General features: G+C 39.5%; 1 protein-coding gene across 6 annotated transcripts in view; it reads left to right on the forward strand.

The window, feature by feature from the left end:
• The window catches only part of LOC126336609 (leukocyte elastase inhibitor-like), a 134,914-nt gene that overhangs the window by 35,220 nt on the left and 76,989 nt on the right, over window positions 1–22,705 (forward strand). For all 6 annotated transcript variants that reach the window (XR_007564982.1, XR_007564981.1, XM_050000477.1 and 3 more), the window contains exon 5: window positions 11,344–11,558. Coding sequence is in view for 4 of the 6 variants with exons in the window: in XM_050000477.1 (XP_049856434.1) it covers window positions 11,344–11,558 (215 nt within the window). In the remaining 2 variants the exon portion in view is untranslated. The remainder of the gene's footprint in view (window positions 1–11,343; window positions 11,559–22,705) is intronic.

Here is a 22,705-nt window from a genome sequence, read left to right on the forward strand (position 1 = left end):
CTGGGCACAGAAACTTTGTCGAGCTGTCTGAATCAATGATAGGCAGTTGCTGGGGATTTATATACTGCTGGCTGTCACTGACTATGCGAAAGAAGTATTGTTTCTGTATCACATGGAAGTGTCTTGAATACAGGCTAGAGACTGAGATCCACCTATTTTATACAGTAATGGGTCGAACAACAGAAACTACACAAAGGGTGGTCATTGTCTTAGCTAATGACTTGGGGAAATTCAATGTGGAAACACCTCGCTGCTGCCAGTCGGGCAGGTTGTTGTACGCGATGGTCAATGCTCGGAGCTCCACACTGTGTTGGTGGAACTGAGTATTGGCTGTGGTCTAGGCTGTTATAGTACCTAGTTTGTCTCTGAACTGAGGGCAAGTCCTTTTAAGTATGAAACCATTGTTGTTCATCGAAGAAAAGTTTGAGAAAGTAGCATCTATTAACAAAATGCAAAGAGCCTCCATCCCCATTACAACAACAACAACAACAACAACACTTCCTCCTCAGTCACAGGCCTTACTCTTCTGTGAGAGGCTCAGTGACATGTCTGTCATCGTCAGTCCCCACAAGAACCTTGACATGATTCGAAATGTTACTTTTCATTATAAGCTCATGTTACAGACAGATGAACTGTATGCAAACTTGAAATAATTGGGATATTAATTTTGTTTGCCATTTCCAGTGGGAGCCAAAGGATACTGGAGCCTTCATTTTGGTTTTCAAGGCGAAATATTATCTAAAAAGATAAAAATAAAGGTTTATTGCTACGATTTAGAGTTCTATTTTTCATGCCCTGTGTGAAGTTTTAATACACTGTGTTTGAACACGTCAACATGCTACAACTGTACTTCTACATATGGAAATTGTAGGCGGCTCCTTCATGAGGACACCCCATGTGTCCAACTGAAAATATGTATTAATTGCACAGAACAACAATCCCCACTTTCTTCCAATTGTCCCATGCTGAAGAATGAAAAAATGAAGCAGTAATATAAAACACTTTTTGTCCCTCACATTCTGAGACAAAGAAGAGAGATGAACACCTACATCCAATTCAAATTACCACAAATTTTTCAAACAAGGTGACTAAGACCCTGTCTTTATCAAAGATGAACTCATCTGAATTTCCCTGAGGCCTGGTAACCACAAGAATTTTTCTGTATGGGAAAGTGATGGAACCCACTTTCCCTCTGTTCCCATTACACCCACATACGGGATCTTGTTCCCACCCCCTGCTGAAGAAAAAGTCTTACTCATCTGACATCTCCCAATAGAGAATCACTTTCCTTCAGACCTTCTCAATAGATTAACACTGCCATGTGGCTTGATGTCAGTCAGTGCCTACAAAGTCGTGGGATATGTGATGCAAGAACAGCTTGTTCATCCTCTCTTCATGATATGCAACCAAATAACCCCCGACCACAATTACAATTCTGCAAAGAGAACGGGAGTAAAAAAGAAAACAAGAAAAAGCAAAAGATGAAAGTGGATCTGGTGGCCTAAGCTGCATAACCTCTCACCACCCCTACCACAAATCTTATAATACAGGGATTTACAGCATTCCTGCTGCTCAAGGTGACGCAGGCAGAAGCTGAAATGTGACCCATCTTGTGTACTAGCCACCCCTGCAACCATCATCGAGTGGATTTTAATAGTTATTTTCACTGCCTTGTGGAGAACAACCTATTCTAATGAAACTAGTACTCACAGACCTAGACTTAAATTTACTAAATAGTTACACACTAACTCATTTCATTGTGGCACATGGAATGAAAACAGCCATTGATCTTGTTTATGTGCAACCTTCACCTCCTCCCCCCACTCCAATAGAGGATGTATGACAACCTGTGTGAGAGTGATTATTTTCAGATTGTCATAACCTTCTACATTGTTATCCATGAGTGGCTTCAATTATGATCCCTCAAGAAAGCTTATTTGCATGCTTTAAACACCATTTTACCATCCAATGCCTCACTACAAGGTGCTACTCTACAAGGTAATAATGACATGCTCCATCATGCTGCCTTATGAAACACCAAAAGAAAAAAGCGTAGTGGGAAAAATACACCACTGCCATAGGGATTCATAACTCTTCTTCGCAGATATGGACCAAGATGTGTTGTGTGTATGATAGCCAGCTAGCAACTGGTATTTCTGCTACCTCCTGGACAAAAATACTTATTCTGATGCTTCTGTTACCACACGGTCACTTTGTGCCACATTTTCCTCAAGCCTCTGCATATGGCAACGAACCCCTCAGCATTCTTTCTGTGCAAGGGAATAGAGTGAGAACCTGTCCTTCACTACTCATATCTGTAACTGTATAACACACCTTTAAGTGAGTGGGAATTCCTTAGCAGCTCAGGCCTTTTGCTATGACACGGCTCTTGGCTACAATATGGCACTGGGACTTGATGGGATTCACAATCAAGCACTATAACATCAAATATGGATTTACATTTCAGTCTTTCCATGCTCTGTCCTCATGCCATATCCCCAGGCCTGTAATACAAATGGACACACTCTGTGGCACTAAGGGAACTTATGTCTCTCTCTTAGTGGCAGATTTTTAACTCTGCATATCAAGATTATCTACCTCATGAATACAGATTGCTCTAAGGTGAAAGACATGTGCCAGTTACATATGTCCATGAAGGAGGTTATGAGCAATATCACCTACCAAATATGTCCAGTAAAGTTACTGCAGAACTGCCAGCTCTGCAACCTGAACTTGCTTCTGTGTAATGATTCCTTGAGTGGTCTGCAAGTGGTAGCCCAATGCTACACATGAAATGTGCTGATCTCCAACATTCATGACCTACTGCGGGACCACCATAGAACAGGAATCTCCATAACATTCTTTTGGATACTAAATCAAGAGGGTATCCCAGGCATTAATTTGCAAACAGACTCACCAAGAGCAACTGTAATGGAAACATTACAACTGAGAGCACCAGGCACCAAGATTCGCTCACGTCTCAGATGCTATGTATTTTGGGTATGGGACACAGAGTGGCAAAATACTGCAGATACCAACAAACTTGGAATGAAGGAAAACAGAATTAAAACGGTGGTGAAATTTGTTCCTGGCCTTTCTAAAAACAATAGTTGTCATATGCTGTATACGTATTGGCTGCACCTAATTTGCACGTGAATCCCTTGTAGCAAGAGGGGCTATCTCAGAGGAGCACCGTTGGTGGTACTTCCTATACTCAAAGAATCCATCACCCTAACTGACCTATGTCGTAAACTGAAATTAGATATGCCCCACCTTGAATGCAGTCTGACAACACAACAGCTATTGACAAAGATTTGTGTTTTTAAGGGAATGGGTATTACAGTAAAATCTAGAGCCTGCATGCGTCTCACTGACTTAAGGAGGGAGTGAGTGAGTGAGTGCAGAGGTGGCGTCATTCCCTGATAACCTGTATGTCATGGGCAAATGCGCTCTGGAATAGGCAGCTCACCAACATGCACATTTGGTCCATCACTCATGTACGGCTGGAACTTACTCTCATTACTGAAGATAACTGAGTGCCATTCTGTACTAGTTCTAACATCACCCTCTTGAACGACTCTCTTGCAGGAGGACATTCCTGGCTGTTTAACACTTCGACTTAGCTTGCACTTTTATTCCCCCCTCTTGAATGCCTTGGTTTGTCTTTACACTTTGCCCACAGTCTTTAGAGCACATTTCAGCCATATACCTCTACCTATTATTATTGCTGCCAGCTGCAGCTCTCAGTTGTTCCAGTGCTGCTGCCAGATGAGCTAAGAGTTTAAATCTCAGCTCCTCCTTCTCAATAACCAAGAAGTAGTAAGCACAACTACCTTAGGACTATTTCATCTTAAATCATACAGGTCAAGAGTGAATGTGTCACACCGCTATTTCAAAGTCTGCAGGAAAAAAAATGTATGTTGAAATTCAACAGGTTACCTCTCCAGAACTACAATATTTTGATTTTCTGACTATTTGTTAAAATACTAATGACCTTTCTAATTGTTCCCAATATTGTGAGACATGATTAATACATACACACCTCATATATATGTCAATAAACTATGGAAGTTTGTAACTTTTTGCAAATTTCAAAATTACATGTTCTGAAAGGTTGAATAGTCACAGGATGTTAACTGTCTTGAGACTTGAGAAATTATAAAGTGAAAGGACTGCTGACTGTCAGTTATGACATTAACACATGAAATTCTTAAACTGTCAAAGTATTTGTACATCCTAAGTGTTCTAAAAATTTCATGGTACATTAGTCGGGACTGTACAATCAGAGTGTGCAATACTTGTCAGTACAAAATGTGGGAAATTTTTTAGGTAGACATCTCAAAGTCAAAAAATCATTGACACTTAAATATTTAAACTGATTGCTGATTTTAAGTAAATGTCTTGCAAAACTGGTATTTCTGAATTGGAATAATTACTTTACAACATTATTTTATTTGAAAGCATTTTATAATGAAAATAAAATTTAGAATATTTATGCCCATTGTTCGTTTTTATGGTATTATTCATAAATTATTATTGTCTTCTGTCATGATTTTACTTCGTGATGACTTTCCAGGAATTAAATCTGCCTACAATGTAACAACCAACACTGCACTGTTAGAGAGTGGTCTTTCCTTTTTTGTCTGCTTCTTGTATAGTTGTATAGCAAAGACAAATTTTCATACAGACAAGGCTGATCCGACAAGAGCAGTACTTGGGAAATGGGAAATGCACACTGATTTTTTGGGGAACTGCACACTAATTTTTTGGTGATAGTCATTTGAAAGCATTAACAGGACAATGAGACATCATAAAGACAACGGTTATACACTCCTGGAAATTGAAATAAGAACACCGTGAATTCATTGTCCCAGGAAGGGGAAACTTTATTGACACATTCCTGGGGTCAGATACATCACATGATCACATTGACAGAACCACAGGCACATAGACACAGGAAACAGAGCATGCACAATGTCGGCACTAGTACAGTGTATATCCACCTTTCGCAGCAATGCAGGCTGCTATTCTCCCATGGAGACGATCGTAGAGATGCTGGATGTAGTCCTGTGGAACGGCTTGCCATGCCATTTCCACCTGGCGCCTCAGTTGGACCAGCGTTCGTGCTGGACGTGCAGACCGCGTGATATGACGCTTCATCCAGTCCCAAACATGCTCAATGGGGGACAGATCCGGAGATCTTGCTGGCCAGGGTAGTTGACTTACACCTTCTAGAGCACGTTGGGTGGCACGGGATACATGCGGACGTGCATTGTCCTGTTGGAACAGAAAGTTCCCTTGCCGGTCTAGGAATGGTAGAACGATGGGTTCGATGACGGTTTGGATGTACCGTGCACTATTCAGTGTCCCCTCGACGATCACCAGAGGTGTACGGCCAGTGTAGGAGATCGCTCGCCACACCATGATGCCGGGTGTTGGCCCTGTGTGCCTCGGTCGTATGCAGTCCTGATTGTGGCGCTCACCTGCACGGCGCCAAACACGCATACGACCATCATTGGCACCAAGGCAGAAGCGACTCTCATCGCTGAAGACGACACGTCTCCATTCGTCCCTCCATTCACGCCTGTCGCGACACCACTGGAGGTGGGCTGCACGATGTTGCGGCGTGAGAGGAAGACGGCCTAACGGTGTGCGGGACCGTAGACCAGCTTCATGGAGACGGTTGCGAATGGTCCTCGCCGATACCCCAGGAGCAACAGTGTCCCTAATTTGCTGGGAAGTGGCGGTGCGGTCCCCTACGGCACTGCGTAGGATCCTACAGTCTTGGTGTGCATCCGTGCATCACTGCGGTCCAGTCCCAGGTCGACAGGCACGTGCACCTTCCGCTGACCACTGGCGACAACATCGATGTACTGTGGAGACCTCACGCCCCACGTGTTGAGCAATTCGGCGGTACGTACACCCGGCCTCCCGCATGCCCACTATACGCCCTCGCTCAAAGTCCGTCAACTGCACATACGGTTCACGTCCACGCTGTCGCGGCATGCTACCAGTGTTAAAGACTGCGATGGAGCTCCGTATGCCACGGCAAACTGGATGACACTGACGGCGGCGGTGCACAAATGCTGCGCAGCTAGCGCCATTCGACGGCCAACACCACGGTTCCTGGTGTGTCCGCTGTGCCGTGCGTGTGATCATTGCTTGTACAGCCCTCTCGCAGTGTCCGGAGCAAGTATGGTGGGTCTGACACACCGGTGTCAATGTGTTCTTTTTTCCATTTCCAGGAGTGTATCTTGCAGCTCATGAGACACACTTATCTTTCCCACCCAGCCCTGACTGCCATACACAAAAGATATGAAGTGGCTCACTACAAAGTCTTCTAATGTATACTGTGGTCTCTGCATTTCACACATAGTAACAGGCTGCATTTTGTGGGGAACAGTTCTTGCAATGTATGTACTGCTACTGCAGGATGCAGCCCCTTAGTGACTTGATTCAATTTCTACCACAGGCTTCATAGCAGATCACTGTTCCTTCATTTTTAAATGGAATTTCTTTAATGTACTTTCATTTAGAATTAAGAGTTTTATGTTTGTCAATATTGTTGATATGGTGCATACAAATCCAGTAGCATCTCTTATAGCATTAACAGCTTTATGCGGGAGATTAAATCTTGTTACAAGATGTTTACAGATACCTCCTACTCCATCACATGTACTTTTTCCATCTGAAAATACCCATTTTCTGTCTTAATTCCTGTACTACAGTATTGATCAAGCTCATAAACCCGAAAAGAATTTTTAAAATGTGATGCACCATCAGTCACATACACATGCTTAGGAAATGTGTGGCCTCTAGATGATATCTCATCAATTATCATTCCGCAGCATACCATGTGTGTGCACTGTCCTGGATGAGATCATCACTTACAACAGCAAAACATTGTGATCCAAGGAAGTGAGTAACACATGTGAATATCAAAAATGGTTCAAATGGCTCTGATCACTATGGGACTTAACTTCTAAGGTCATCAATGCCCTAGAGCTTAAAACTACTTAAACCTAACTAACCTAAGGACATCACACACATTCATGCCCGAGGCAGGATTCGTACCTGCGACCGTAGCGGTCGCGCGGTTCCAGACTGGAGCGCCTAGAACTGCTCTTCCATCCCGACCGGCCATGTGAATATCGCTACCTGTGATGTGTACCAGTGGTAACTTTGAATTTCATTTTGCAAAGCAACAGGCCAGTTCTCAGCAGAGTCAAAATAAGGAACTAATGTGTCAGTGTTCTGATTTTACTTCTGCTATGGTCTGTCTCTGAAGCCTCTTGATATGATGGTGACCTATTACTTTCAGGACTCAATGCCTAACCTTTGTGACAAACTTCTCTGCCTCTACTTCTTTGTCAACTCTCCTCCCTCCCACAATGCATAGGTTACGTCATTATCAGTATTGTGAAGATGTAATGCTTCAACAGTCGTCACTTCAGCACCAGGACACATTGCACTCTCCTGCAACCTACTGTATTTCCTCGAATCTAAGCCGCACCTGAAATTTGAGACTCGAAATTCAAGGGGAGAGAAAAGTTTTAGACCGCACCTTCAAATCGAAACAAAGTTGGTTCATTGTAATATGAGACACAATTTAGGTCAAATGGATGAAGATACAGCTACAGTAGTTCGGTTCGAGTTGTAAGCTTAACAGTTAAGCTTTACCAAGTAGCCATTGCTATGTGTCAGGTGCACCGTCCTTAATTGTACGGGTACCCCTACTTTTTCACGTGCTTCGTCTGGTTTGAATCGATTCCTTATTTTGCTTTGATCTGATAAGTGCCGTTCTCTTTGTTATAGGTGTTTACGTCACTCTAAGCTGAATATGCATTATTGTACTGTCATGCATTGTTTGTCACATTCAGATAATGAGTGTTTACGACTTGTCGCCACTCGTAGCATGGATTGCTTTTGTGCGCACTACTGCTGCTTACAATAAAAGAAATGAGAGGAATTGTCTCAGTAGCAAAACAATGGCAAGAGACTGCTATTTGTTGTTACTTACACTGCTGCTGTCTTTGATAATGATCAACAAGATCCAAATAGTAGACTGCGTATGATAGATGATGATCTGAACAAGAGTTTAGCGAACATTTTTCTCCGCTTGAAAATCTTTGCAGACGCCTCTTTAGTACATTGCATTCTGCACAGAAATTAGTCATCTTAGATTTAAAAATCTAGTCAATTGCTGTGCTTCATTTCTGACTGGATCACTATTCAGCATAAGAATAATACGAATATAAACATGACATGATATGTATATTCTTCCGCATTTGCTGTTGTCTCACTATAGTTTTGTAGTTCATTAGGCAGACAGGATGTAAATGAGATAGCAGCAAACGCGAAAGAATACATGGCATAATGTTTACATTCTTCTACCTTTTCTTTTAATTCATTTACTGACGTAGAAGTTTTGGTGCCAGTATTTATCTTTGTGCCTGCAAAGTATGCCTGTGTGACACTACATATATTAGACAGCAGAAGTTAGTTGTGACGGCACCTACCAACATTTTTCAGAGCTTCCGCTTACTTTGCACTCGATTCTAAGCCGCAGGCGGTTTTTTTAATTACAAAAACCGGGAAAAAAGTGTGGCTTAGATTCAAGTAAATACGATATGTCTTATCTTGTGGCTCTTGACCTCTTGGCTTACATACAAAAGCATCAGGTCCATCTCTGTGTACTTCTTTCCAGTGACACTGCTTATGGTAGAACAAACAAGTTTGAAATTAGTGCAGTAAATAAATGTGCATAGTTCCTTCGCCGGTCGCGGTGGCCGTGCGGTTCTGGCGCTGCAGTCTGGAACCGCGGGACTGCTACGGTCGCAGGTTCGAATCCTGCCTTGGGCATGGGTGTGTGTGTGATGTCTTTAGTTTTGTTGGGTTTAAGTAGTTCTAAGTTCTAGGGGACTTATGACCTAAGATGTTGAGTCCCATAGTGCTCAGAGCCATTTGAACCATAGTTCCTTCACTGGCTGGCATTTTACCCATTTTGGTCGTAAGGAGTAAAATTTTGAGAGACCAGTTTTTAAATTTGAGTTCTCCTTTCTCATTAGGAGACGTGCTTCTCTTATTGATCTTGTCACGTGTCTTTTTAACTTTTCACTATCAGAGATAACGCCAGCCTGGTTAGGACTTTGCCTGCTGCAGTCTTTGTCATCACATAAGTAATATTCCAGAGCAACAATAAGCATATCGTCTTGCAACAGATGCCCACAATAAGTATCTGGGAATGCCCAAATAGCGCTCTCATTCTTTATTTTGCAAGCATTTGAAATCAAATAATGCAGGGGACTGGGTATGTATTTCTGTATCTGCTGCTTAGAGTAGCTACCTGGAATCAGTGTCAGTAACTGTACCTTTTCAGTATTAGTGGCTACTGAGATAGCAGTATTTAGGTTTTGGAACCACACATCACATTTCAGGTATGTATCACTATCTTTGGGCTCTGCACCAAGTGAATCTACATTATACACTTCACAAAGATTTGAAGATGTTGCTTGTGTAAAACTACTTTCAGTTTCTTCCACTTTTCTTTTTACATACTGTTTACTTCTTGTGCTTCTTGTGTTTCCTGGAAATTTAAGGAGGGATATGGTAGGGGCTACAGCAGAAATGCTAACATCCAATGCATCAACGACTTCATACGCAGGAACATAAACAACTGCACTGTCTTTTTCAGTTTCACATTCGAGGTGATTTTTAACACTTTACACAGAAAAATATTGTCCACTGTGTTTGCACTGACTGCTAACATATTAACCAAACAATATTTTGTGTAATGTCAAAAGTTTTCGGATGGGTTTATTCAAGTAAATACAGTAATTCGTAAAAACTTGTAAAAATGCAATTTTTACATTTTTAGTAATAAATAATTATATAATACAGATAGCTGGAGCAGAGAAGATACTGTTTATAATTACATCAGTAGTATCTGAAAATATGACAGAAAAGATAGTGTTCAGTGACTTTCCAAATTAGAAAAAAAAAAAAAATTAAGTGGAAAAATTAACTTAAATTTTGTATTTTCCTCTAAAATTTGTAAGTTAAAGGAAGGCCATAAGTGTGCAAGTGTCAAATGAACTTAAACACTCTAAAAGGGAGCTTTAATACTAAACATCTACCAGGTCTCCAATACTTTTGGTTTATTAGTTACAGTGTTTTTCTCTTTTTTTAAAGTTATTTACAAAATATACATTTTTCAAAGGGTTCTGTCATTTACAAAAATTAAGATAAAATGGAAATACTTTACTTATTAACAATCATGATATAGAGGTCTAATATATATTTTTTCCTGAGAAATTCATGACCATGAGTTGACATGATCTGTACGATTTGAGGTGAAATCATCCTGCATTGCCAAACTATAGCCATCTCTCATTGCAAGAAAGTCACTTCCCACATTAAAGTGTAGGCAACTTTCACACTTTCAACCATATCTCACTACTCTAGAGCTGTTTCCACACTTGCCAGGTGTGATGATATTCAATTAGCACAGACAGACTATTTAACACTAGCTGTTACTGAATAATTAACATTATGCAGGTTACTTCTCTTTCACTCAGCCGCAAATGACTAACAGCATGTGATACTTACATTGTGGGAGAAACACGTCTGTATGATTTATAGCCATTACTTTGTTAATTAGGTAAGAGATTACTAAATAGTTTGCAGTGGAAAGATGTTTTATCCCATATGCCATTTATCTGCCGTGGCAGCACAAACTGACATTAATTTAGGTTGGTTTTGCTACACAGGTATAAAGAGAATAGCAGCTGCTATGTAAAACAAAATAAATAATTAAACAATGGAAGTTCTTGGACAGAATAATAACAGTGCGAAATGAAATAGACTGGATTGCTACTCACCACATACCTCTATGTGTGACAGACAGGAACATTGAAAGAAAACTGTTAGATATTATAAACTGTTGGGAAAGCCCTTTGGCAGATGCAGAAAAAAATGCAAACACATGGTCACTGTTGTCTCTGGGCTTCTTGGTTGTGCTACAGGAAGTTAATAAGAGTAATTTGTATGGTCACTGCACTGACCAATGTCAGCTTTTAAATGGCGTAATTTACTCTCTCTCTCTCTCTCTCTCTCTCTCTCCCTCTCTCCCTCCCCTGCCCTTCCCCCTCTCTCTGATTTAGAATGCCATTGAGTGTACTGTGTCAAACTCTGTGTTTATTGAAGAGAATGAATTAAAAGGTATGAAAGTTGGAAGAGTTACCATTCTGGTGGTCAAAATATTTTAACAGTTCAATTAGAGTATAATTAATTCTTCTGTTTATATCAATTATAAATACTAATAAATAATTTTTTCTGTTTCAGACAGTATCTCTCCTTTCACAAAATTAATACTTATAAATGCAATATATTTCAAAGCACCATGGAAAATTCCTTTTAATAAGAAGCAGACATCAATTGAACCATTCTATACTACTCGAACTCAGAAGAAAGATGTTCCTATGATGTATATGAAAAAACGTCTAGGCTATAGTCAACTTGATGAAATAGACAGTGATGTTCTTGAATTACAGTATGAGGCAAGTTTATCTGGTAGTTTCAAATCAGGTGTAATAATTGACTACAAGGGTAGTCAGATAGTCTGAAAAGCTTGTAAGGGTGCTGCAGAGTAGATTGTGGTGAGAAATAATTAAGAAAAAAAATATACATTGTGCCACTTCAGGGTTAATTATCAGATACAACTAGTCAGTTCTTACCATTAGATAAAGGTTAGCACATGAGACTGCTCAGCCTTTGGCTCAGGTTTGATTTGTACTACCATCCCATATCCAGTTTTTGTATTGCTCTCATGTTCAGTTTTTAGGAAACCAAATGGAGAACACATTTGATGACACCACCTCTGGTGGGCCACTTGAATATACATGTGCATCGGCCTGATTGGCTAACTTCAATGCTAATTGTACATGGTGCAGTGTATCAAATTTTTTCCTTAATTATTTCTCAGCACAGCCTCCCTACGACACCCTTACAAGCTTTTCAGACTGTTCCTGACCATGCTGTATATTTATTATACTGGGTGTGCCAAAAAGAATGACCTGATTCTAACTTGTAATAATATTCAGACAAATGTCACTAGGTAACTGAAACAGCACTAGCTGTAATTGGAATGGTCTAGAGTTTCAGAAAAAATCCGCTAGATGTTGCTATGAGCACTGACTTGGAGCATCCAGCCAGTCTCGTGCAATATGGCATCCATGCAACAGAAGACGTATTGTGTTATTGAATTTAGTCATACTCCATCAGTGATCACAGTTCAGCGGGTGTTTCATATTCGATTTCAAATAAACCACAGTCGCCAAAGAACATTCAGCAGTGGAATAAACAGTTTGAAGAAACAGGGTGCCTCTGTAAAGGCAAAAGTCCTGGCCAATCATGTGTTCCTGAACATACGGTGGAGAAAATCTGATGAGCATTTGAGTGGAGCCCCTGCAAGTCTACGCGTTGTGCTAGCCGGGAACTTGCATTACTGCACCTGACAGTGTGGTGTGTGTTACAGCGTCGTTTAGCCCTCAAACCATACCAATTACAACTGGTACAAGCTCTTTGAGATACTGAGAAAGTGGAGCGAGTGGACTTTAGCAATGCTAGTCTAGAGCACATGGGAGATGACACTTTTATGTCACAGATGATATTCAGCAATGAGGCAACTTTCCATATTAGCGGTAAGGTTCATCGTCATAATGTGCGTGTATGAGGGCTCAAGAATCCTCATGAAACAATTGAACATGTATGTGATTCGCCAAAAGTAAATTTTTTTGTGCTGTTTCGCAAAGCAAGGTTTATGGACCCTACTTTTTTGAGGAAGAAACCGTAACAGGACAATCATATCCTTCAGTGCTATGGAACTGGTTATTCATCTATTTCATCTATCAGCAAGATGGAGCACCACTGCACTGGCACAACAATGTGCGAAGTTTTCTCAATGCCAACGTGCCTCAACATTAGATAGGGTGTTCAGGATCGCGAGACCAGGCTTTACACTCTTGAGCTCCTACGTTCCCCAACTTAACACAATGTGATTTCTGCCTGTGGGGATATGTTAAACAATGTGTTTACGTTTCCCGCTTACTTCGTGACATTAAGATCTTCTGTCTTTTCTGAGTAATTTAGTATGCAATTTGTTGGTGTTAAGCTCTTCTTCCTAGTAAATAATTCTATTTAAAATCAGGTAATTCTTTTTGGGACACCCTGTATTGTGCTGCCAAGGAGCAATATTATTGTTGGGTAAACGTATTAAAATTTAGTAATACCATACTAAAAATGTTGTATTTAATATCAGAGTGAAGGAAAGAAAATCAGGGTGTATTCTTTCCGGGACAACCAGAAGATGCGGGAAAAACCCAGTAATTTTTTCATCTGGGAGAAACATGGGAATTTTTGGAATTACAGGAATATTTCATTGTTCTAGTTTTCAGTTAAATTTTTGTAATTTTGACTGGTAAAAACCAATACTCTAACAAGGAATATTACTGTACCCTGTTACTGCAGAATAATACTGGAGCAATAAAACATGAATGTAGTGATGCCCCGGTTTGGAAATATCGTAAATCTGGGGTTGATGTGCAGAGCAGTCTGAGTTGTAGTGGGGAGGTGGGTAGTCTCCACCTGACATGTATTTACATTTAGTAATTTTGTTGTTTCCTCGTTGTTTACTGCTCTCATGTCAAATAAAAACAGAACAGATTTCTGTGGCGGGTAGCTATCAAGTGAATAAAATATGTTCACATAATTATGGAAGGCTAAAATGTGTTGTTAGCATTTATCACCTTTCAGAAGAATGAAGTTTTTTCTGTTGGCTTGCTACAGAAAATTGGCTTTTATTAATCTTAGGCAGTCAATTTATTTGAAACGAAGTGTTTAATTCCACACTATTGCCCAGTTTCAACTGTTCGCAGCATTTCAAGTGCACATTTTCATCTTCTGGTACATACAGGATTATGCCATAATAAAGATCCAAACATGAAAGAATACAATACCAGTACTACAAAAAAATTTACATTCTGAAAAGCACACTGAAAAGCATCATACCAGGTCAAGGCTTATTTCATTGGGAATCTGGACATCTGAATGTGCACTTTAAGCTGGATCATGCATTGTAGTTTGGTTCACAAAATTCTGATGCTTTCGGAGTGTCCTCTGATGTCTTGTTTCTTTTATGACATAAGGTAAGATCTTTTAATGTTTTACATGTATGAACATACAGGCTTCCTACATCATTGTAGCTGCGCCAAACACAGTGACGCTTGTTATCTGGCGCTCTCTGGCAACTGCTGGAACAAACCTGTTTCTAACAGATCACAGGAAAATATTGCAAATGGTGGTTTGAAAAGTGGTATTTTCAAAGTAAATTCCCTTTTATGCAAGATGAACTATGTATGAGAATGTAAGATGAATTTCTTAAATCACAGAGCATTTGACTCTCAATTCAAAATCAACTCTTTGATGATGTGCCAGTTAGATGAGTTTTGAGCCTAGATCAGACATTTATGTCATTATTAAAAATTTTATTGGATCATTTGTGTGACGTATCTTGTGTAGAAAAGATCAACATTATATGTGAAAGCTTAGCTTCTCTTGCAGCTTATTAATCTCCGGAACCAATATTATATGTGAGAGCTTTGCTGTTCTTGTAGCAACATTATGTATATTAATTTAAACCATTAACTTTCCCTATTTGTATGTTCACACTACTTAAGTGATGTTGCTGTTGGCTGACTACATCACGTATCCTATGCTCTGAATATCCGCTGTCATCGGCTGGTGAGATCACATGACGTGACGTATGACTGGCTTACAAAGACGCACCACAATCTTGATTTCGATGCTTCAGAAAGTAATATGCGGTGCTTTGTAGAATTCAACTTTAAATAATACAAAAGTATGAAGCTTAAATGTTACTGCATGTCAAAGATCTTTCCAAAATGCGTATTTTCCCCTGAGTTTCGTTTCCTAAAGTGCCAGGAAATTCTACATCGATGTATAAAGCCATCACCATTCAAATGATTGATAAGTTTCTGACAAAGTATACTGTCACTTAACACGCAAAATGTGTATTTTCACCCAGGAGAAAGTGTATTTTTGATTGGGAAATCTGGGATTTTTTTTTTATTTCTTGTCTGCGTATACACCTTGTAAATATACTTACTTATTACTTTACATGTGGCAGGGGCCTTATCGACCATACGCCTGCTCTATGAGCCTCTTCCACTTCTGCCTGTCCAATGCGCTGTTTGTCCAGTTGCTGCTGCTGTTTCTCATTGTGTCCTCCCGAATGTTATCCTGCCATCCGATTCTGGGTCTCCCTCTTATTTTCGTTCCTTCTATTGTTCTGGTGAATGCCATTCTAGGTAGTCTATTCTCTGTCAATCTTGCTATATGGCCTGCACAATTCAACCTTCTCCTCTTGAGCACTTCGACGATGTTACAGTGTTTGTACAGCCCTCTTAATTCTTCATTTCTTCTTATTCTCCATTACATGTTATTTTCGTCGTATACAGGTCCAAAAATTTCCTTTGTACTTTTCTTTCGAATATTAAGTTTTTCTTCATATTTCTTTCTAAATGTTAATGTTTCACATCCATATAAAATCACAGGTATAATGGTAGATTGATGTAAGCAGATTTCGAAGTTACTGCTAAGTGATCTTTTTCTTAGAATTTTGATGAAACTAAAAAGTTTCTTGTTTGCTGTTGAGAAACAGGCATCTATTTCTATATATGTTCTGTTGTTATTACTAAAAATACTTCCTAGGTACTTGAAGTGGTCAACAGTCTTGAAATTGAATCCATCTACAGCCAGTGGTGCATCTTTTCTGGTTTTCTTACTTATGGGCAGGTATTCTGTCTTTTCTTCATTAACATGTAATCCTGTTTTCTCAGCAATTTTGTATCATTCTGATTAATTCTGTTTTGGAACTACTTATTAGTGCTACATCATCTGCATAGGCAAGTCTTGTTATGTTCACATCCTGTATCTGGATCCCTTGTGGACTGGTTTTAGAAAATTCTCTATCAATCTTCTCTAGGACAAGGTTAAGTAAAATAGGTGAAATGGCATCCCCTTGTCTCAGTCCAGTGTACACCTTAAAATCTTCAGTTTCTCCCACCGGTGTCTTTATGCGACATTTTAACTAATCTGATTAATTTTGAAGGTATTTTAAATGTCTTCATTATATTTAGGAGTGTCTGTCAGTGTATGCTATCATAGGCCTTTTTAAAATCTACGAATAATATGTGGACATCTACATTGAATTCCCACACCTTCTCAGTTACTTATCTTAGAGTGAATAAGTGATCTAATGTGGATCTGTTTCTGCGGAAACCACATTGGTAGTCTCCAATCATTTCTTCTGTCATTGGTATCAGCCTGTTTAGGCAGCTTGATAAGATTTTGTAGGTGACGTCCAGTAAGGCAATTCCTCTGTAGTTATCACAAACTAGTGGATCATTCTTCTTAAATATGGGGCACACAATTGCAGTTTTCCAATGTGCAGGAATGGTTTCCGTCTCCCAAATTGTTTCTGTTAACCCCTGTATTTCTAATTCCAGTAGTGGGCCTCCATTCTTTAATAACTCAGCGTATATCTTGTCCTTGCCACAAAGCCCTGTTATTCTTAAATTTCTTTATTGCTTGCTGTATTTCATTTACTGATGGGGTAGTAACTGTATCAGCTGTATCAATTGTATCGGGTTCTTCCAGTTTAAAGTAAGAGTGTGAGTCATTGCAATTTAGAAGTTGTGAAAAGTATGTCTTCCATCTGTTTTTTATGTCATTTTTGTTGGTCAATATTTTCCCATAATGATCCTTTATAAACTGTTCCCTTTTATGGAATTTACCAAAGGATTTTTTTTTAATATTTCGATACATCTGTCTTGTCCTGTGATGTTGGAAATCATCCTCTGCTTCTCTGATCATATTGTTATAGTATTCTCTTTTCTCATGTCTTAGGGTTCTTTGCATTTCATGGCGGAGTTCATAGTATCTTTCCTTCAATGTCACATTGTCCCGTTCTTTAATCCATGCATTCCTCGCATTTCTTCTTTCCAGCACTTTTTCTTGACACTTTGTGTTAAACCAAATTTTATTAGGTTGTTTTCTTTCACCTATGATTTTGGAAGCTGCTTCTTGAATACAGCCCTTCAGGAGTCTCCATCCACTTTCGACATCCTGTGTTTCTGCATTGGTCAGTCTCGGTTTTGTTAGATTGCTTTTAATTTCTTTTGCAAAATTTTCTTTTATATCCACTTTCACCAGGTTTCCTATGTTATATCTTGTAATTTCTTCTCTAGTTCTATTTACTTTCCTTTTGAGTTTCACTTACGTTTTTGATATTATTAACATGTGGTCTGTGTCACGTTCTGCTCCCCTAAAGGTTACGACATCTTTAATGCTGTTTTGGAATCGTTTCTGGATAGCGACATGATCTATTTGATTGACTACCTTTCCATCTGGTGATATCCATGTTCATAAATGAATGCATTTATGTTGCAATTTTGTGCAGCTTATCATGAGGCGATTTGTCATTGCAAAGTTTATAAGTTGAACCCCATTCTCTGAACTTTGCTCGTGTAAGCTAAAATTTCCGATGGTTGGTTTGTAGTTTTCTTCCTTTCCTACTTTGGCTTTAAAATCTCCTAACACTATTTTCACATTGTGCCTACTTAATAAGTTGTACATTTGTTACAGTTGACTGCAGAATTCTTCTTTTGTGTTGTCATCCTTATCTTCTGTGGGTGCGTGTGCATTTAGAAATTTAATGTCTAACCACTGCGTCTGAATGGTTATGTATGATATACAGTTATTAACATGTTTGAACTCCCTTACTGAGTCATCTATTGATTTATGAATGTAGGAACCAGTTCCAAATTCATGGTGCTGACTGCAGTCTCCATACATTATTGTTCGGTCTGCTATTTTCAGTGAACCTGTTCCCTGCCATCTTACTTCTTGGAGAGCTAGCAGTTGCACTCTATATTTTCGAATTCGTTTGCTAGTATTTGGGCAGTTGCAGGATGATACAGGCTTCTAATATTCCATGATCCAAAAGAGAAATCCTTGTAGCTTTGGCAGTTTTTGTTCCAGTAAATCCTGTCATTATTTTTTAATTTTATTTTATTTTACATGAGTGGGTTGGTAGCCCTCTGCACAACCCCCAATCTGGAGGACCAGGAGTCTTGATTTTGGGGTATACTACCCCTAGGTGTGTTGCCTTCACCGCGGCTGAGCCAGCCTCTCCTGCCCGTGCTAGTTTTGGTCCACCCCGGGTATTTTATTTCCCTGGTACCCTCTGTATATAGAGAGCATTCCCCTATCCGCCACCTGGGGAGGCACCCGATGGGGGACTAGCAAACCCCACACGGGACCCTGAAAATATACAATTCTTTTTCATAGATGTTCATGGCAGTGGACACAAGTAGATATGAGGTAGAAGGTGAACATACTTCTTTCAAGGTCAGTTGAGAAATGTGTTCTTTTGTTGTAGTAGTGAAACAGGATACCAAGCTTTTGCTGACTAGGAGAGTTTGATGGCATGCTTCTATCAGATACTAATAACAGAGAACTATAACGCATTATTCCGGTAAAAAAACAATATTGTTTGGCAAGTAACCATAATATTGGAATAGGTGGCATTATATACTTTATTAATTCTGAAGCTAATTATTTCAGATTGCAAGTGCAGTCTTACAGATTTGTGTTCCAGTTATCTGTTGGTGAAGTATTACATTACTTCATAGTCATAGGCAGTTAAGTCGTGGAATAGCTGTTCAGTGTAGACGATCTGCATAGAGAATCTTAGGCCTTAGTGTTCAGGGAGAGAAGCTGTGGTACATTGTTAAAGAAATGAAGTGCAGATTGGTGAAAGAATTCTTTTGTGTACTATATTTTAAAAATCCACATTATAAAACACAGTTTGGTAGTATTCTTACAAAATGATTGCTTTTAGTGGCGCTGTTTTAATGAAAGGAAAGTGGTTTGTAGCTAAGGCCAGCACTCAGATGGTGGTAATACATTTTGCTAATGTTGATAATTCTTGCCCAAGATCCAGTCTTTGATTTCTGTGTCAGCATGTGATACCTCATCACAATTTAGAACAAGTCAGTGGTGCCACACAAAGATTTTTTAAAATTGCTTTAGTGTCTGATATTTCCATGAGAGGTGAAAAGGATGAAGTTACCCTGTTGGATCTTCATACTGTGAGACCTCTAGGACATTTTCTCCTGTTCCCCCATGTGTGGGCTGTGTATGGCCATTAACTTAGAGTGTGGCTCACTAACATCAATAGGGGTAGGCCATACACCATTGCTATTTAGCCCAACAACACAGTATAATGATATTAATACCAAAGCCTAATAGTAGCAGTGAGACATAAGTGAATAATTTAATAAAAGATGTACTCAGGTTGGATCCGTTGGTCAAAATTCCAAAGGCTGACAACATTGCTTGAAACAATTGATTTTAAGTTTTATATAAATCTCTTTTTATTATTTTTATAGAGAAGAACAATGTGTGCGAATGGTGGCCCAAACAAATCACAATGTACAAGTCCCAATACATGCAAATAAAATTCACAGTATAAGCACTGATAATTACCAGCTTCAGATGAAATGCCTCACCAACACCCCAGATACAAGAGGATAGGCAAAAGACCACGAGCTCTCTCCCACATGCTTATTTAAAGGTTCTGTCACATGACCACTCCTCGATTCAATGCAGATACTTTGACCCTGATCACCACTCTTAATTTTCATAACAGTTTCATACACTACTGACCATTAAAATTGCTACACCATGAAGATGTGCTACAGATGCAAAATTTAACTGACAGGAAGAAGATGTTGTGATATGCAAATGATTAGCTTTTCAGAGCATTCACACAAGGTTGATGCCGGTGGCGACACCTACAACATGCTGACATGAGGAAAGTTTCCAACTGATTTCTCATACACAAATAGCAGTTGAGCTGTGTTGCCTGGTGAAACGTAGTTGTGATGCCTCGTGTAAGGAGGAGAAATTCGTACTACCACGTTTCCGACTTTGATGAAGGTCGGATTCTAGCCTACCGCGATTGCGGTTTATTGTATCACGACACTGCTGCTCGTGTTGGTCAAGATCCAATGACTGTTAGCAGAATATGGAATTGGTGGGTTCAGGAGGGTAATACGGAACGCCGTGCTGGAACCCAACGGCCTCGTATCACTAGCAGTCGAGATGACAGACATCTTATCCTCATGGCTGTATCGGATCGTGCAGCCACGTCTCGATCCCTGAGTCAACAGATGTGGATGTTTGCAAGACAACAACCATCTGCACGTACAGTTCAACAACGTTTGTAGCAGCATGGACTACCAGCTCGGAGACCATGGCTGCGGTTACCCTTGACATTGCATCACAGACAGGAGCACCTGCGATGCTGTAGTCAACGACGAACCTGGGTGTACGAATGGCAAAACGTCATTTTTTCTAATGAATCCAGGTTCTGTTTATAGCATCATGATGGTCGCATCCGTGTTTGGAGACATCACCATGAACGCACATTGGAAGCGTGTATTCGTCATCCCCATACTGGCGTATCACCCGGTGTGATGGTCTGTGGTGCCATTGGTTACACGTCTCGGTCACCTCTTGTTCGCATTGACGGCACTTTGAACAGTGGACATTACGTTTCAGATGTGTTACGACCCGTGGCTCTAACCTTCATTCGATCCCTGCGAAACCCTACATTTCAGCAGGATAATGCACGACCGCATGTTGCAGGTCCTGTACGGTCCTTTCTGGATACAGAAAATGTTCGACTGCTGCCCTGGCCAGCACATTCTCCAGATCTCTCACCAACTGAAAACATCTGGTCAATGCTGGCCAAGCAACTGGCTCATCACAATGCGCCAGTCACTACTCTTGATGACTGTGGTATCTTGTAGAAGCTGCATGGGCAGCTATACCTGTACACGTCATCCAATCTCTCTTTGACTCAATGCTCAGGCGTATCAAGGCCGTTATTACGGCCAGAGGTGGTTGTTCTGGGTACTGATTTCTCAGGCTTTATGCTCCCAAATTGTGTTAAAATGTAATCGCATGTCAGTTCTAGTATAATATATTTTTCCAATGAATACCCATTTATCATCTGCATTTCTTCTTGGTGTAGCAATTTTAATGGCCATTACTGTATAATCACTTTTGATAAAGCATACAAAGATCTTTGTAGTCATTTCTCAGTCTCTTAAGTAATTCATTTATACATTCATTTAACAATTTTAAATGAATTTGAAACACACAAATTGCCACATTCGGGACCATACAAAATACTAACTTGAACTATTTTATAAATCACAAGTACTATGTTGAACGTTACTGGAATATTAAGGAAAGACTCTTGTTAATAAGATGATTTGTGTCTCTGTGAATGAGTTCATAGTTATGGCATTATTTATTAAATAAATTAAATTGTTCATAATATTTTTATAGTTACTTGATTGTAAAAATATTGCAGGCATTATCATCTTTCATCTGGTATATCAAGAGTATGGCTTTTGTGGTGGATTCACTTGTTAAAATTTACTTGAAACAATAATGGTAATAATGTCCATAACCTTTGTAACAATCATTTGATTATGTAGACCTAAATTTCTCTACATGTCCACATGTATACAGATAACAAATCACTTAATTTTTTTATTATTATACAGTACATACATTCATGTGTTCTCATGAAGAGTAAAATTCCTATAATCCTCTTCTAAATGAAGCTTCTGTCATCAGTTCCACCAGTATCAGCTGAGAAAATCATGTTACTCTTCATTTATGTACCATGCAGAAACACTTAATTAGAAACCCAGAAAATTACTTAAAACTATACAACATGATAATAAATATATGCTTCATATACCCTTGAGCACATTGTATTCTCTTCATTCACTTTTCAGTATACCTGTTCAGATCAGTTATATTTTGCAGACCCAAAGGTTTCTTTGACATTGGGTGTCCCAGTCTATAGGCTTTAGGATGTGGGCACTCTGTTACTTCAAATTGCCCATGATACAGTACAAATAATTTCTTGGTTTCCCCATAAATGTCACTCATTTTTTGTTTAGTTCTGACTAACACTACATCTCCCCATTTAAATTTAACAGTCCTATATTTTCCATCATGTCTCTTCTTTCTTTCAGAACGATTTTTTAGGAAATGTTGATTAACTAGTGCCTCCCTCTCTACTGTGGTTAAAAGGTTAGCTGAAGCAAACTCATTATTCTCTGCTGTCAAATTATTGGGTTTTATTCCTATCGTCACTTCATATGGAGAGAAACCAGTGGCATTACTTCCAACTGTACTCATAAGATCTTCAAAGACAGTAAAATGCCACACCCAGGTAGTGTGTTTTTTTCTGCACTAAGTTGTGCACAACCTATCCAGTTCCCATATGCATTTCTCTGCAGGATTACTTGCTATGTGGAACACCCATATTCTTGCGTGTCTAATGCCTCCCCTTTTTACAAATTGTCCTACACTTGGTAAGTAAATTGTGCATCGTTGTCTGATAGAATCTTTTCAGGCAATTTCATGTTCACTATCTAGTCCTTTTCTAGTTTATTAACTACATTCTTACTTGTGGCTTGAAGGTAGAAAGTAAATTGGTTAGAGATTACACCTACTGCTAATAATATACAAAGGG

The sequence above is a fragment of the Schistocerca gregaria genome, chromosome 2 (genome assembly GCF_023897955.1).
Source record: "Schistocerca gregaria isolate iqSchGreg1 chromosome 2, iqSchGreg1.2, whole genome shotgun sequence".
Classification (NCBI taxonomy): Eukaryota; Metazoa; Arthropoda; class Insecta; order Orthoptera; family Acrididae; genus Schistocerca; species Schistocerca gregaria.